The sequence below is a fragment of the Macaca mulatta genome, chromosome 12, assembly GCF_049350105.2.
Source record: "Macaca mulatta isolate MMU2019108-1 chromosome 12, T2T-MMU8v2.0, whole genome shotgun sequence".
NCBI lineage: Eukaryota > Metazoa > Chordata > Mammalia > Primates > Cercopithecidae > Macaca > Macaca mulatta.
In genome coordinates this window covers 25,942,299-25,955,261 of record NC_133417.1, presented here as the reverse complement: position 1 = coordinate 25,955,261, position 12,963 = coordinate 25,942,299, and the positions used below count along the sequence as shown (strand labels likewise).

Here is a 12,963-nt window from a genome sequence, read left to right as displayed (position 1 = left end):
TCTCATTACTCAAGACTATTGACTTACAAAATAAATTCATTGTTGGCATAAACACTATCAAATGTGGTTTTTGAGTTCACAGTCCTCAGCTAATTAGAAATGAGGCTAGTGCCAGGTAAACAGAAAGCAGCAGGAAGAAATGGTAAAAGTGGGGAAATAACCCTATAGAAACAGAAAATATCTAAGAGCCTAGCATCTGTGGCCAGTTAATTCATCAGCATTTGGTGTGCTGTTCTTACTGTATTGGCTCATGAAATAAGCACTGCTGCTGAAAACAATGACACCAAGTCAGCAAGAGAAGGCAAAATTTCATTCTGGGCCGAGGATTGAAGAAGTCAGTAAAATACAAAACTGAGTTTAAAACAGTTCCATTTTTTAAAAGCTATTTTTTTCTTTAAAAAGTTTGATGCTTAAATAATTCAGGTTTAATTATGTGGAAAATAGATCTGCATGAAAGACTTCACCCCTCATTAGTGACAAAGTGTACCCTAAATAGCATCTATGTGGCATAAAATGTGTTTAGTGCCTGCCAATCTAAAGTCACTGCAAAGTCCTTTCCCAAGTAGTTTCTAATGATACTTTGTACTGAACATTTTTTCTCCAGAATATTTCCAAGCTTTTCAAAAAATGTTAATGTGGCCTTTCGATTTCAACTAAAAAACAAAACAAAACAAAACAAAACAAACCAATTCAGTAATTCCCAAGGAAAGGTTCAACAGCACAGACTTCTACAGCTAATGGTCCTGAGAATCATAACCCAAAATAGATGGCAGCTGATTTTCTCATCTATTCTTGGTGGCATTCTGGAAAGCATACATGAAACAGGAATACTCACGGAACATGGTATAAAACTGCTGAGGGTTCAGATTCCATTTTCCCCAGGGGGTCTTGTGGCCTTTCGATTGGGCATAATTTGCGTGATTAAATTCAGGTTCAGTACCAAATGAATCGAGGACTCGGAGCATGCACCTGAAAGAAAACAGCAATATGTTTAACACTACATACTTGCCCCCAAAGTTGAAAAGGTAAAAGCTCTAACCCTTCCTTCAGGACTACTAAAAATAGGTAAATCCTTTTAGACAGACGCAGGACCAGACAAAAACTGAGATGTTTTAGAATAGCTTGTGTACCAAACATCTACTTGTGTCACTTTAGTGTCTGAGACATCACACAGCAGATACGATTTGCTTCAGATCGGGTAACTAATTACAGAGGATCAATCAACTACCAGCAAAATAAAAAGTTCCATGAAAGCTTGAACTGGGGACTGCCATGTTCAATGCCGTACCCCCAGCACCTAGCCAGAGCTGAGCACACAGTAGGTGACTAATCAACCGATGCCAAAGAAACAGAGCTACCATCTACAGAGGTCTGATTCTGCTTAAATCATATGACATGTGTTATCTCTAGGAGAAATCACTCAACGTTTTCATCAGTTGGAGTATTTGACTTTACATTAAGCTTAGAATCTTTCAGTAGGCAATGGTATTTTTTATATTTCTGATAGCAATAGAACTTTATTTGCTTTCTCCTAGAACTTGAAGAAATGCAAGTGAAGACGTTTTGTTTACTATTCCACCAAAGCCATAAAACAGGGCCAAATCTGGTCTACCGTCTATTTTCGTAAGGTCTGTGAGCTTAGAATAATCTTTACGTTCTTTTTTTTTTTTTTTTTTGAGACGGAGTCTCGCTCTGTCGCCCAGACTGGAGTGCAGTGGCCGGATCTCAGCTCACTGCAAGCTCCGCCTCCCGAGTTCACGCCATTCTCCTTTCTCAGCCTCCCGAGTAGCTGGGACTACAGGCGCCCGCCACCTTGCCCGGCTAGTTTTTTGTATTTTTTAGTAGAGGCGGGGTTTCACCGTGTTAGCCAGGATGGTCTCGATCTCCTGACCTCGTGATCCGCCCGTCTCGGCCTCCCAAAGTGCTGGGATTACAGGCTTGAGCCACCACGCCCGGCCATCTTTACGTTCTTAAATGGTTTTTAAAAAATATTTTGTGACATGTGGAAATTATATACAATTCCAATTTCCATGTTCAAAAATAAAAATTGTATTTGAATGTGGCCATACCCTGTTGTTGACCTATTGTCTACGGCTGCTTTCATCCTGTAACAGCACAGCTGAATAGCTGCAGTGACGCATACATGGCCCAAAAAGCTTACAATGTTTACTAGCTGGCTCTTTTCAGAAAGTTTCCTGACCGCTGCTCGAGAGTGCATGAAGAACAACCAATTGGAAGAAAGGAATCAATCCCAAAACAAAATTTATTGATTTTGGTAACATTTCATCACTGACTTTCAAAGTATTTGATGTAAATTAAACTTGAGGATGGCCAATAAAAGCAGTTCTATTTTCTAGTATGTATCAATAATACTTCTGAATAACTTTTAGAAGACTAAGAAGCATAAAAGTAAAGACTGAAACTCATATTTTAGAATCAGATGATGGTAACAACTTTTAAAAATCTGGCTCAGTTTTTAAAATCCAAACATGAGATTGGACTTTCTAGGAAGTATACTCATAAATTTTCTTTTCTGTGTGCTAGTTTTCTCGTTAGAGATCACTACAATTTGTTAAGGCCAGGAAGTGAAGAAAAGAAAGGCAGGAAGGCCACAACCACACGTCAAATACAAGCTGACCACAGGAGGAATTTCCCTGTCTGAGATTCTTGTGTGGCTCTCACGGAATATGCTCTCATCATAGCGACAGTTTTCACAGTATCATCAAAGATACGTCATTGGTCTGGTGGCCAATAGGTGGGCAGAAATAAAGCCCACAGTCCTGAAAAAAGAAAGCTAGGGACCCAAGGAACAGATCAGTGTTTTTGTTTTCTTTGCTCTTTGAATAGCTCAGAGCATCCCTTTCCACTTAATAAAACATACCCATTTCTTGTATTTTTCCGTTTAAAAAAAAGATGTACAAGGAACTGGTTTGAGCCAGTATATATTCTTCTGCAAAAGCTGGCAGTGTTAATGGTGGCAGCTCTGAAGGTCACTGCAAAAAGCGGGAGGAGAGGACAGGACCCACGCTGATTTGTGGGGCTGGGGAATGCTCCACTCCTACCAGAGAATCAGACCCGGGATTCGCCAGCACTACTTTGTGAGTCAAAGATTACAGCACTTTGTTACAGCAGGCACAGCAGGGAGAAACGGGCCACTCTTGTCATAAGGAGCCTTGGCTTGAAGGCTCAGCTTTTTCCACTTATTGGCAATTGACTCCAACAGTCTACAGCCATCCTTGGTAACTGGCGGGTTGGTTCCAGGACCCCTGTGGATACCAAAATCCAAGGATACTCAAGTCCCTGACATAAAATGGTATAGTACTTTCATATAACCTATGCACATCCTCTCATATTTAAATCTCTAGATTACTTATAATGCCTAGTATCATATTTGTATTTTTATTATTGTATTATTATCTTTTTCCTTCAGATATTTTTGGTCTGTGGTTGAATCTGTGGATGTGGAACTCATGGCTATAAAATGCTAACAATATACTCTTCTCTAGCTTTGGCTGGTGACCATATTTTTAACTTGAAGTTTTATTATTGTTATTTTTGATTTGGGCAACTAAAACAAATCCTGATGAGTAAAGCTGTCTGCTAAGGGCCTAACGCCTGAAAGCCCAGACTTTGCACAGTGCCTAGATGTAAGCTATGTGGCACTGGGCTCTTCCTGAAAGAGGAATGGAATGATCAGCTGTCTCTCAGAAATTTATAATTTGACATCCTTTTACTTGAGGCTTTTGCTTGGGAATTGCTTTTCTAGCTTATCTAGGTTTAATTTATAAAGCACAGACAGGACACTGGACTTGGTCTAGCACATGGAAGGTTTGACATTACAGTTTTCCTTCTTCAATCACATCCTGCATCTGTGTGTTTTGCAACTATTTTTATAATGTGTTGCTAATATTTAGGCCTTCCCTCTAATGTCTCTGTGTCTGGAACATCATAAGCAGACTAACGACTTAAAAAGATATTTGTTTTGATGCCCAAGGCAGCTCGCCTTCTTTTAACAGGGATCACAGCAGTCATGCCAAGTAACTCCTGTCAGCCACACTACTATGAAATGGATGTTCAGGAGCTCCTTGCCATGCCCTAATTTCTAATCTGGTGTTTAACATAAAACATGGCATATCTTAGACTACTTGCAGTTTACTTTCTTGTAAGTCCTTCGACAAAGGCCTTGTAGGAAGTAAAATGGGTATGAGTTTTGCAGTAACTAGCAGAATACTAGTTGCATGTAGGCATGTAATATATGTTTAATCGAATTTCCTAGGTCCCTGCGTAAATTGGACAAAATTTACAATTAATTTTCCAAGGGTTTGCTCCTAATTGAAAGATCAGATAACAACAATACATTTAATGGAATACATACCAACAACCAAGATGAATACTGACAATTCACCTTGGTTGTTGGTATGTATTCCATTAAATTTCTGATTTTTAAAAGGGAAAATTTTAAATCTTCTCTGACAATTTCTAATTTTTAAAAGGGAAAGAAATCGGCAAGAAACTTCCAAGGGGACCTGAGTAGACTTTTAATAGAATCTTCGCTTCATCACACCACAAAGACTGCAGACCTAAAGCACTAACAGACCTCCTGCCAGGTAATATCACTAACATAGATGATTTATTAAAGAAAGGCAGATAGACATTACATTCATCCATAAAACCCCCTCTGAGATGGTGCCTGTTCATCCAACAAGAATGAAATGCCAATCAACGGTGACCATTTTAATAACAAAATTATCCTTTTTTAATTCACCTAAACACTACCACTGAGAATATTTTTCCATCCAAAGAACTCTTCTTAATAGCGAGGATATGTGAGTCAAGGGAAGCCTGTACTGCATAGATTCCTTTGCACATTTATCAGATGTCTGCCATTTACAAAACGGTAGAAAACAACAACTCTACTTTCGTCAAGATTTCAAGAAACGAGCCAAAACCAGGAAAAAACCTAATGCAAAAGGTAGAGCACTATCTTGGCCTGCAGCAAGTTTTTAGTTTTGCTTTTTTTATATTTATGTGCCATTTACATAAGTTTATTCAACTTTTAGAATTTATTTTTTAAAGGAAACTTTTAAAGACCATAAATAAAACCCAACATTATGCAGCCATAAAAAAGGATGAGTTCATGTCCTTTGTAGCTACATGGATGAAGCTAGAAACCATCATTCTGAGCAAACTATCACAAGGACAGAAAACCAAACACCGCATGTTCTCACTCATAGGTGGGAATTGAGCAATGAGAACACTTGGACACAGGGTGGGGAACGTCACACACCGGGGCTTGTCGTGGGAAGGTATAGCGTTAGGAGATACACCTAACGTAAATGACGAGTTAACGGGTGCAGCACACCAACATGGCACATTTATACATATGTAACGAACCTGCATGTTGTACACATGTACCCTAGAACTTAAAGTATAATTTTAAAAAATTCATTCTAAAACTGGCAAAATAACTCAGTTTCTCTGTCCATAAAGTTATTAGTCTTGATGAAACTGACATGAGTAGTCAGTGTTATCTAGTACTGTTGTTTACTATTCTCTCATGACTAAAGACCTCCAAATCATTTGATACTCCTGGCAAGGACCAAATTTGGTGGTTTGGGGGACCTTTGTAATGAGAGGAATTTTTAAATGTGATAAAGGACAGAAGCAATAAAAGACAAGACAAAAAATAAAAATGAGAAATTAAAAAAAACCCCAAAAATTAGAAAGAAAAAACCCAGTATTGACCGCCATACATGCAAGATAACAACAACAAAAAAGCATATAACCTTTAGGAAGTATTTTACAATTTAGAATAGATACTTTTGCGTGCTGAATGCTGAGACTCACAGCTACTCTCACATTGTTAAGAATGCGTGTGTTAAAAGTAGTGACAGAGATATAGTAGCATCAAACTACACCTTTTCTCAAAAAGACTGAAAGAAAATTGAAAAATTAATAAATTTCTTTATATAATTCATTGTGATTTAGGGCCATGTTTGTATACCAGGTAAAAGTGTTTCAAATACTAAATCGTGGTCCCAAACCCACACTCAGGGAAACACTGAGCTACTCTACTAAATAATAAAGACTGCACAGAGTACACATGCACCACAGTCATACTAATCATTGGCTTATCTTAAAAAGTGCAAGATCCCAGCATTCAGATAACGTATTCCCAGATTTCCCTTCCATGAATGACAAGAATATTGATGAGGTAAAGGGTAAGAAAAGTCAATCATGATCTAAAACCCAAGGAACACAAGAAATGACACTGTACGTATCTTATCAAAATGGTTATTTGATTAAATAGATAACACTGGCATACGCATACTGAGAGGAAGGCTAAGTATTAATACTAGTCAAGGTAGGAGGTTGAACACTTGTTTTCTATTTTTAAGAAACCAATGAAAATAATGAATAGCCAAAGAAAGTAGAAAGTCACTGAGAATCTGAATTTCAATTATGAATGAGCAATACACTCCATACAGCTGAAAAGATACTATTTGAGAAGCTTTTTCTACCCACAACCATGCAACCTTTGTTGAGGGGGAAAAAACCCCTTAAGTCAGAAAACCATGCAGCACTTACTGGTAATGAACCCAGGATGGTCCAAGAGTTTTCTTGAATTGAGCAAGTCCTACAATATCAATATAAATGAGCTCAACGATCCTGTCTCCTACAGTTGGGCAGCCAGATCGGTTTCCTACAACCTTCTTCATGATTCTAGAGAAACGGCAAGAGAGAGGGGAGAAAAAAGAGAAAGATCATTTACTTAAAAGGTAATAAACTTGGCAACTTTAATGGTCAAATGCCACCACAACAATCCTTATTAGAGATGACAGCATGGCCCTTTCAAATCTGCTACTTATATAAATTATTTCCATCCATTAAGGCCAACCCAGTACCCTGATTCTGACTCATGCAAAATGGTGCAAATGGTGGCATATAAACACAGTCTTTGAAATCAAGGAAGACATGGGTCTGACTCCATCACCACTATGCAGCAGCTGTGAGACCTTAAACAAGTTACTTAACCTCTCTCAAACTCTTTGCTCATTCCAGAAAACAAGGACTGGATACAAAGAGCATTGGACGCCAATCTCTCAGGGGTTCTTCACAATGAGATACTGAAAAGAAAGTGCCTAATGAATACCAGACACTCAACAACTTAGTTTTCTCCCCCAGAGCCTGTTCTTACTGCTCAGCACCCTTATTAACCTGCCCCCCATCCCCTTTTTCTAAATGTCTTCAATTTCTAGCCTCTATAGTATTAACTTCTTTCTACCTGTCTCATACTGTTCCTTAACTTTTTCTGCTATGTCAAATTTTTCCTCCTAGCTTGACCATATTACAGAACTGGCACTACGGTTTATAGTTTTATTTTTATCACCCTTTCCCCCACCCATGCATTCATCCACACAAAACCACACTTGTGCTCAGAGTGTGATGATGTACTTGATTGGTAGGCCAACTTCATGTGTAGGAACAAGTAACTGCTAACCCTACTGCTACCCACTTACTAGTCAACCACCACTGTTGCTTATCCCGGCCCACACCCCACAATAATCCTTCACCAAATTATGAACATCCTGCTTCAAAGGACAAGAGTCACAAACAGGACTCTGCTCGACAGCTCCGTATTAACCACCACATCAGCCACCCTCCTTCCTTCTCCCCTGTTTATGAAAGAACTAGGTTCTGCAGAACCAGTTTCTTCCCAAGAGTCAGAAAACCCTTTCTGTTAAGGGCCAGACAGTGAATATCTTCATCTTTGCAGGCCATACATTCTCAGTCACAACTGGCCCATTCGCCCGTTGTGGAATGAAGACAGCTATACATGATATGTAAACAATAGGCATGGCTGTGTTCCCATGAAACTTTATTTATTATTTATTTTCAGATGGAGTTTTGCTCTTGTTGCCCAGGCTAGAGTGCAATGGCACGATCTTGGCTCACTGCAACCTCCACCCTCCGGGATCAAGCGATTCTCCTGCCTCAGCTTCCTGAGTAGCTGGGATTATAGGTGCCTGCCCCCATACCTGGCTGATTTTTGCATTTTTACAAAAGAGAGACAGGGTTTCACCATGTTGGTCAGGCTGGTCTCGAACTCCTGACCTCAGGTGATCCACCCGCCTCGGCCTCCCAAAGTGCTGGGATTTTAGGCGTGAGCCACCATGCCTGGCCCCATGGAACTTTATTTACAAAAAAAGACAGAGGGCTGATTTGGCCTGCTGAGCCATAGTTTGCAAACATGATGCTCAGTGTTTCCCAAACTCGCCTGTATAATGAAATTACCTGGAGGCATCACAAAATACTTATGGCTCTGCCCTACCCCCAAGGGTTGTGATTTAATTAGCCTGTGGCATGGTCTGTGGGATTTTTAAAAGATACCCCAAAGTTAAAAAATAAATACAAAGATCTCCAGGTGGTTCTAAAGTACAGATATATTTAAAGACCACTGTTCTATGTTGCTTCCACAATTATCTTCTTAAATAAAACACATCTAGCCCTGACCCCAGTGTGCATAAAGACTACTAGAGTTAAGTCCTCACTTAACATCATCAATAGGTTCCTGAAAACTGGGACTTTAAACAAAACAACAGATAGCAGGCCCACCAATAAAGTCATTTCCTTCAAATCAGTGGTTATAATGTTAATGAAAAAAACTGGCTTGATTTTACATAATTTCAGTTATAGTCCTAGTTTCCAAGAACCTATCAACAATGTTAAGTGAGGACATACTGAACAAATTTTCCCTCGACCATCAAATTCAGTCTCTGACTGATAAATCCCTAACATGCCTTTCCTGACCTCCCCAGGCAGTACTTGTCCCTGGTACTACCACAGCACTCCATTTATTTACCTACCCACTCATTCATTCACCTATTTATTTCTTCACTCATTCACTCTATAGTTATGTGAGTACTCATTACTTGCTAGGCACTATCTAGATGCCCACTACACAGTGACAATACTCAGTTTTCTGTAATCCCAGTGCTTACATTCTAGCATCCACATACACCTCACTTAGCACCAACAGAACTGGAATTAGTGTAGTTATTATGTAATATATTAATTGTAATTATCAAATGATTGGCAGCTCCTTGACCACGCATTGGTCATCTCTGTATGTCCTACACCAAAACTAGCCTATAGAAGGCACCAGATGAGTGACTGCTAACTGTACAAATGCAGCCACTTTGTAGGTTGTGTATCCAATTTTTTTTTGTTTGCTTTTGTTTTTTTTTTTGAGACAGAGTCTTGCTCTGTCACCCAGGCTGGAGTGCAGTGGCATGATCTCAGCTCACTGCAGCCTCTGCCTCTCGAGTAGATGGGACTACAGGCATGGGCCACTGCACCTGGTTAATTCTTGTATTTTTAGTAGAGACAGGGTTTCGCCATGTTGGCCAGGTTGGTCCTGAATTCCTGGTCTCAAGTGATCTACCTACCTTGGCCTCCCAAAGTGCTGGGAGCCACCATATATTGTTTTAACATGTCTCTCATCTCAATGAGCTCTAGAATGTTCATTCAAGGTATTTCTTCTGGAAATATATGACATATAGCAACATGACAACTTGACTGTTGGGTGGGAAGTCTCCATGGGCAATTATCCTAAGCAACTGCAGGGGATGGAAGCGTCCCTGCTCAGCCAGCTATGCCAATATAGAAGGGATTACAGGAGGGCTGGAGCTAGAAGCAAATTTCAGTGAAATAAAACACCCAAGTAGAGTTAACAGACTCAGGTGCAAGTTGGCTAATTGAAAAAGGACCGGCTCTGGGCTTTCAGGAAATTTGTTCTATCCAAATTAAATTACAAACAGGAACCTGCCCTGTTTTAAGACTTAGAAAGATTGATGTTGAGTAGGCAGTGGTATGAATTTTAGCAAGAGACAGGGAATTAGGAAAGTCAATAATGTTTCGTGCTACAGATGTTGGAAGCACCTGTAATAGCAAAGAATAAGCTCCTTAGTTTGAATTTTCTGGTATTCATTTATGAAGCCTCTGGAGCCTTCAGCTACAATGAAAACATATTATCCTTTTCACAGTGTATGTATTTAGCTCCTGAAAATAATCTTCTTATCTCCTGTTTAGTGAATCATCACTTTCATTTTCCTCGACAAAAAATTACACACTAATAGAGGTAACACTTCAAGAGTTTACAATTTCTTTCCTGTATTCTGATTTTAAAATTGAAAAGTAATCTCCTTACTCTTTGAGCTCAGCCAGTGAAGCTGAAATCCTAATGTCATGGCCCAGTAAGTACAGAGATGTAATTAAATCACTCCACTGAACTAATTCACCAAGAGGGCCACCACTGAAAGCTGTCTCTGCAATCTTAAATCCAGATTCCTTGGTCAGGAGTCCCAGGTGAACGAGGACCTGGAAAACAGAGAGGCATATACTGATTCACACTGAACCACATACAAAATGCACAGTACTGCGCCAAGAAGTGATCAACAAATCCCAAAGTCATGTTTACATCCTAACAAAATCTCAGTGTGGGGAATGCTGTTTTTCTAGAAGGTACAAAGGAAGGAAATAATTTTTCATTGTGGTTTTAGAGAAATAAAATCACTGCAGCCATTGGTATGGCTATGAGTACAAGGTTATGGACAGATAATCCCACCTTTTGAAAGCACAGTGTATTTTTAAAATCAGGATTAAAGGAAGGTAAGACAGGACAACATTTTCTAACACTCTTGGTCTTTTATCTACAGCTAAAATACTTCTAACCTCTTACCATGGAAAATTTCAAATACATAGAAAGTATTGGAAATTTGAATATACATGACAATAGTCAATACCAAAGTAATTACTGTGTAGCTTCAACAATTATTAATGCATGACAAATCTTAATCTATAACCCCATTTTCTCCCAACCCCTCTAGATTATCTCAAAGCAAATTCTTGACATATCCTTTCATCTATAAATATTTTGGTATGCATTTCTGAAAGGAACAAACCTTCACTTGAAAAATATAAATTGAACATCACTACTATCCCTAAAAAACCTAGTAATTCCTTAACATCATCCGATATCCAGTTAATATTCATACTTCTTCAACTGCCCTTTATTTTTTCTAAGTGCACTTGTGCGATTCAAGAGTCAGAGAACATACATAATAATTGCCTCATATGTCTCTTAGCCTCATAGGAAACAATGTACAGGTGTGTCTGTCTTGGGATGTTAGCAGTCCTTGATGGTCACTAGCTAGATCCATTAATCCATTAGGGACTGCAAAATGATATTTTACCATTCTTTGTTTATTAGCTGGAATGCCTCTCTATGAAGAGAAACTACCCCTCATCAACTATTTGGTCACCCTGAGGTTAACTCTAAGGTTATAGATAAATGCAGCCAAACTTGTACTTGGTATAGAAGGAGCCTGGTAAATATTTGAGTCTTTCTCTTTATTTGCCAGTTTTTCAGAACAATAAACTTGTTTTTTAGCCTACTCTAATGATGATCTATGAGGATTTTTAATTAAAAAAATCATTATAACATCAAAGCTATTTGATATGCTTCAAAATATTGTGGATATTCCTCTTACCAACTATCCAGTTGTCCCACCTGGGCCTGTGGGAGGCTATCCAAGCTGGCTCCTAAGTTCCTTTGACATGATCTTAGTCTTCTTTGATAGCTTCTCCGCATGTGGTGCCTGACAAGATTGTTCTAGGCTCAACAGGTACAATTTCTGCCTTGGACCTTAATAAGCCATTTTTCCAAGAACCTCTTATACCACTTAGTAGAAATAGCATTTAGAGACTAAAGTGTGGGGCTTAAGGGACTCAATTTTATTACTATTTATAGGCCTTACAGTGGCCCTACCTAGGAAATTTGTTTTTCCTCAAAGATAAAGCAAATCATGAGTTCCGATTGGTGCTTCCAATTCAAACTCAGGGTTACAGTGTTTTTACATAACATCACCAATCCTACCATCCATTAATTCTTTTCTTCCACACTGCAGATCCCACTTCTCAAAGACACTAACATAATTACTCATCTGCTTTACTCCAATGTTCACAATGGATTCAGAATGAGAATATCAATGCTACTGCATATTACATGATTAATAAAAATGGTTTTAAGATGTTTTTACAGTTTTTTATCCTTTGTGATATCCCATCAGAAGTGTATCGTTTACTGTGTTCTAAAGTCACTAAGAATAATCTTTCTGTGTGCTTCCATCAAAACTGGATGGATATATAGTCAGTTCTTTTGTTTTGTATTCCTCCTAATTTTTAGTTTTTGGTAATAAAATTTCATTTAGCACTTACATAAAATGATTCCAGTGTCAAATCTACAAAGTCAGATATATTCAGAAGTCTAGTTTCTATGGCAGTTTCTGTTGCCTCCATGCTAATCCCAACTCCCCTTATTTGACCTTTTTATTCCCTCTTATTGTAGTAAAATACACCCAACATAAAATTTACCATTTTAATGTATACGGTTCAGCAGCATGAAGCACATTCACATTATTGTGCAACCATCATCACCATCTCCTTTATTTTTAATTTTAGTTTATCAAAATAAGAAAAATACATTTTCAAACTAAGAGCAAGAAGCAAATGTATGTATCTGTATATATCTATATGTATACATAGATAGAAATTTCCTCTCTCTCTTAAAAATAATGTACACTATTCTCTACTTTTCTTCACCTAACAATACATCCTCAAGGTTACGCCACAGGAATATATAGAAAAATTCTTTATTTCTTTTTACAGTCCACCTGTGCATGTGAACACATGCTCTTCCATACATGACCGTTTGGTGACAGAATGTTTCGTCCTGCTGTCTCACAAATTCACAAGATCTAGGCAAAAGTGATCTATCAAACTGTGGCTTGGGGTCTTGCATATATATCTTTATTTTCTTTTTCAAACATATCAGATCAGTTGGATTAGGAATACCAAACTCATTTTTAAGTTTTTTAGATGTGGGAGCAAATTGTTCCCTTT

The 12,963-nt window shown here is 38.4% G+C and overlaps 1 protein-coding gene across 5 annotated transcripts in view; it reads right to left on the bottom strand.

The window, feature by feature from the left end:
• The window catches only part of MGAT5 (alpha-1,6-mannosylglycoprotein 6-beta-N-acetylglucosaminyltransferase), a 336,921-nt gene that overhangs the window by 109,661 nt on the left and 214,297 nt on the right, over positions 1 to 12,963 (bottom strand). For all 5 annotated transcript variants that reach the window (XR_013401979.1, XM_015109959.3, XM_015109960.3 and 2 more), the window contains exons 8-10: positions 10,211 to 10,380; positions 6,589 to 6,723; positions 836 to 969 (exon numbers count right to left, since the gene is read on the bottom strand). Coding sequence is in view for 4 of the 5 variants with exons in the window: in XM_015109959.3 (XP_014965445.1) it covers positions 836 to 969; positions 6,589 to 6,723; positions 10,211 to 10,380 (439 nt within the window). In the remaining variant the exon portion in view is untranslated. The remainder of the gene's footprint in view (positions 1 to 835; positions 970 to 6,588; positions 6,724 to 10,210; positions 10,381 to 12,963) is intronic.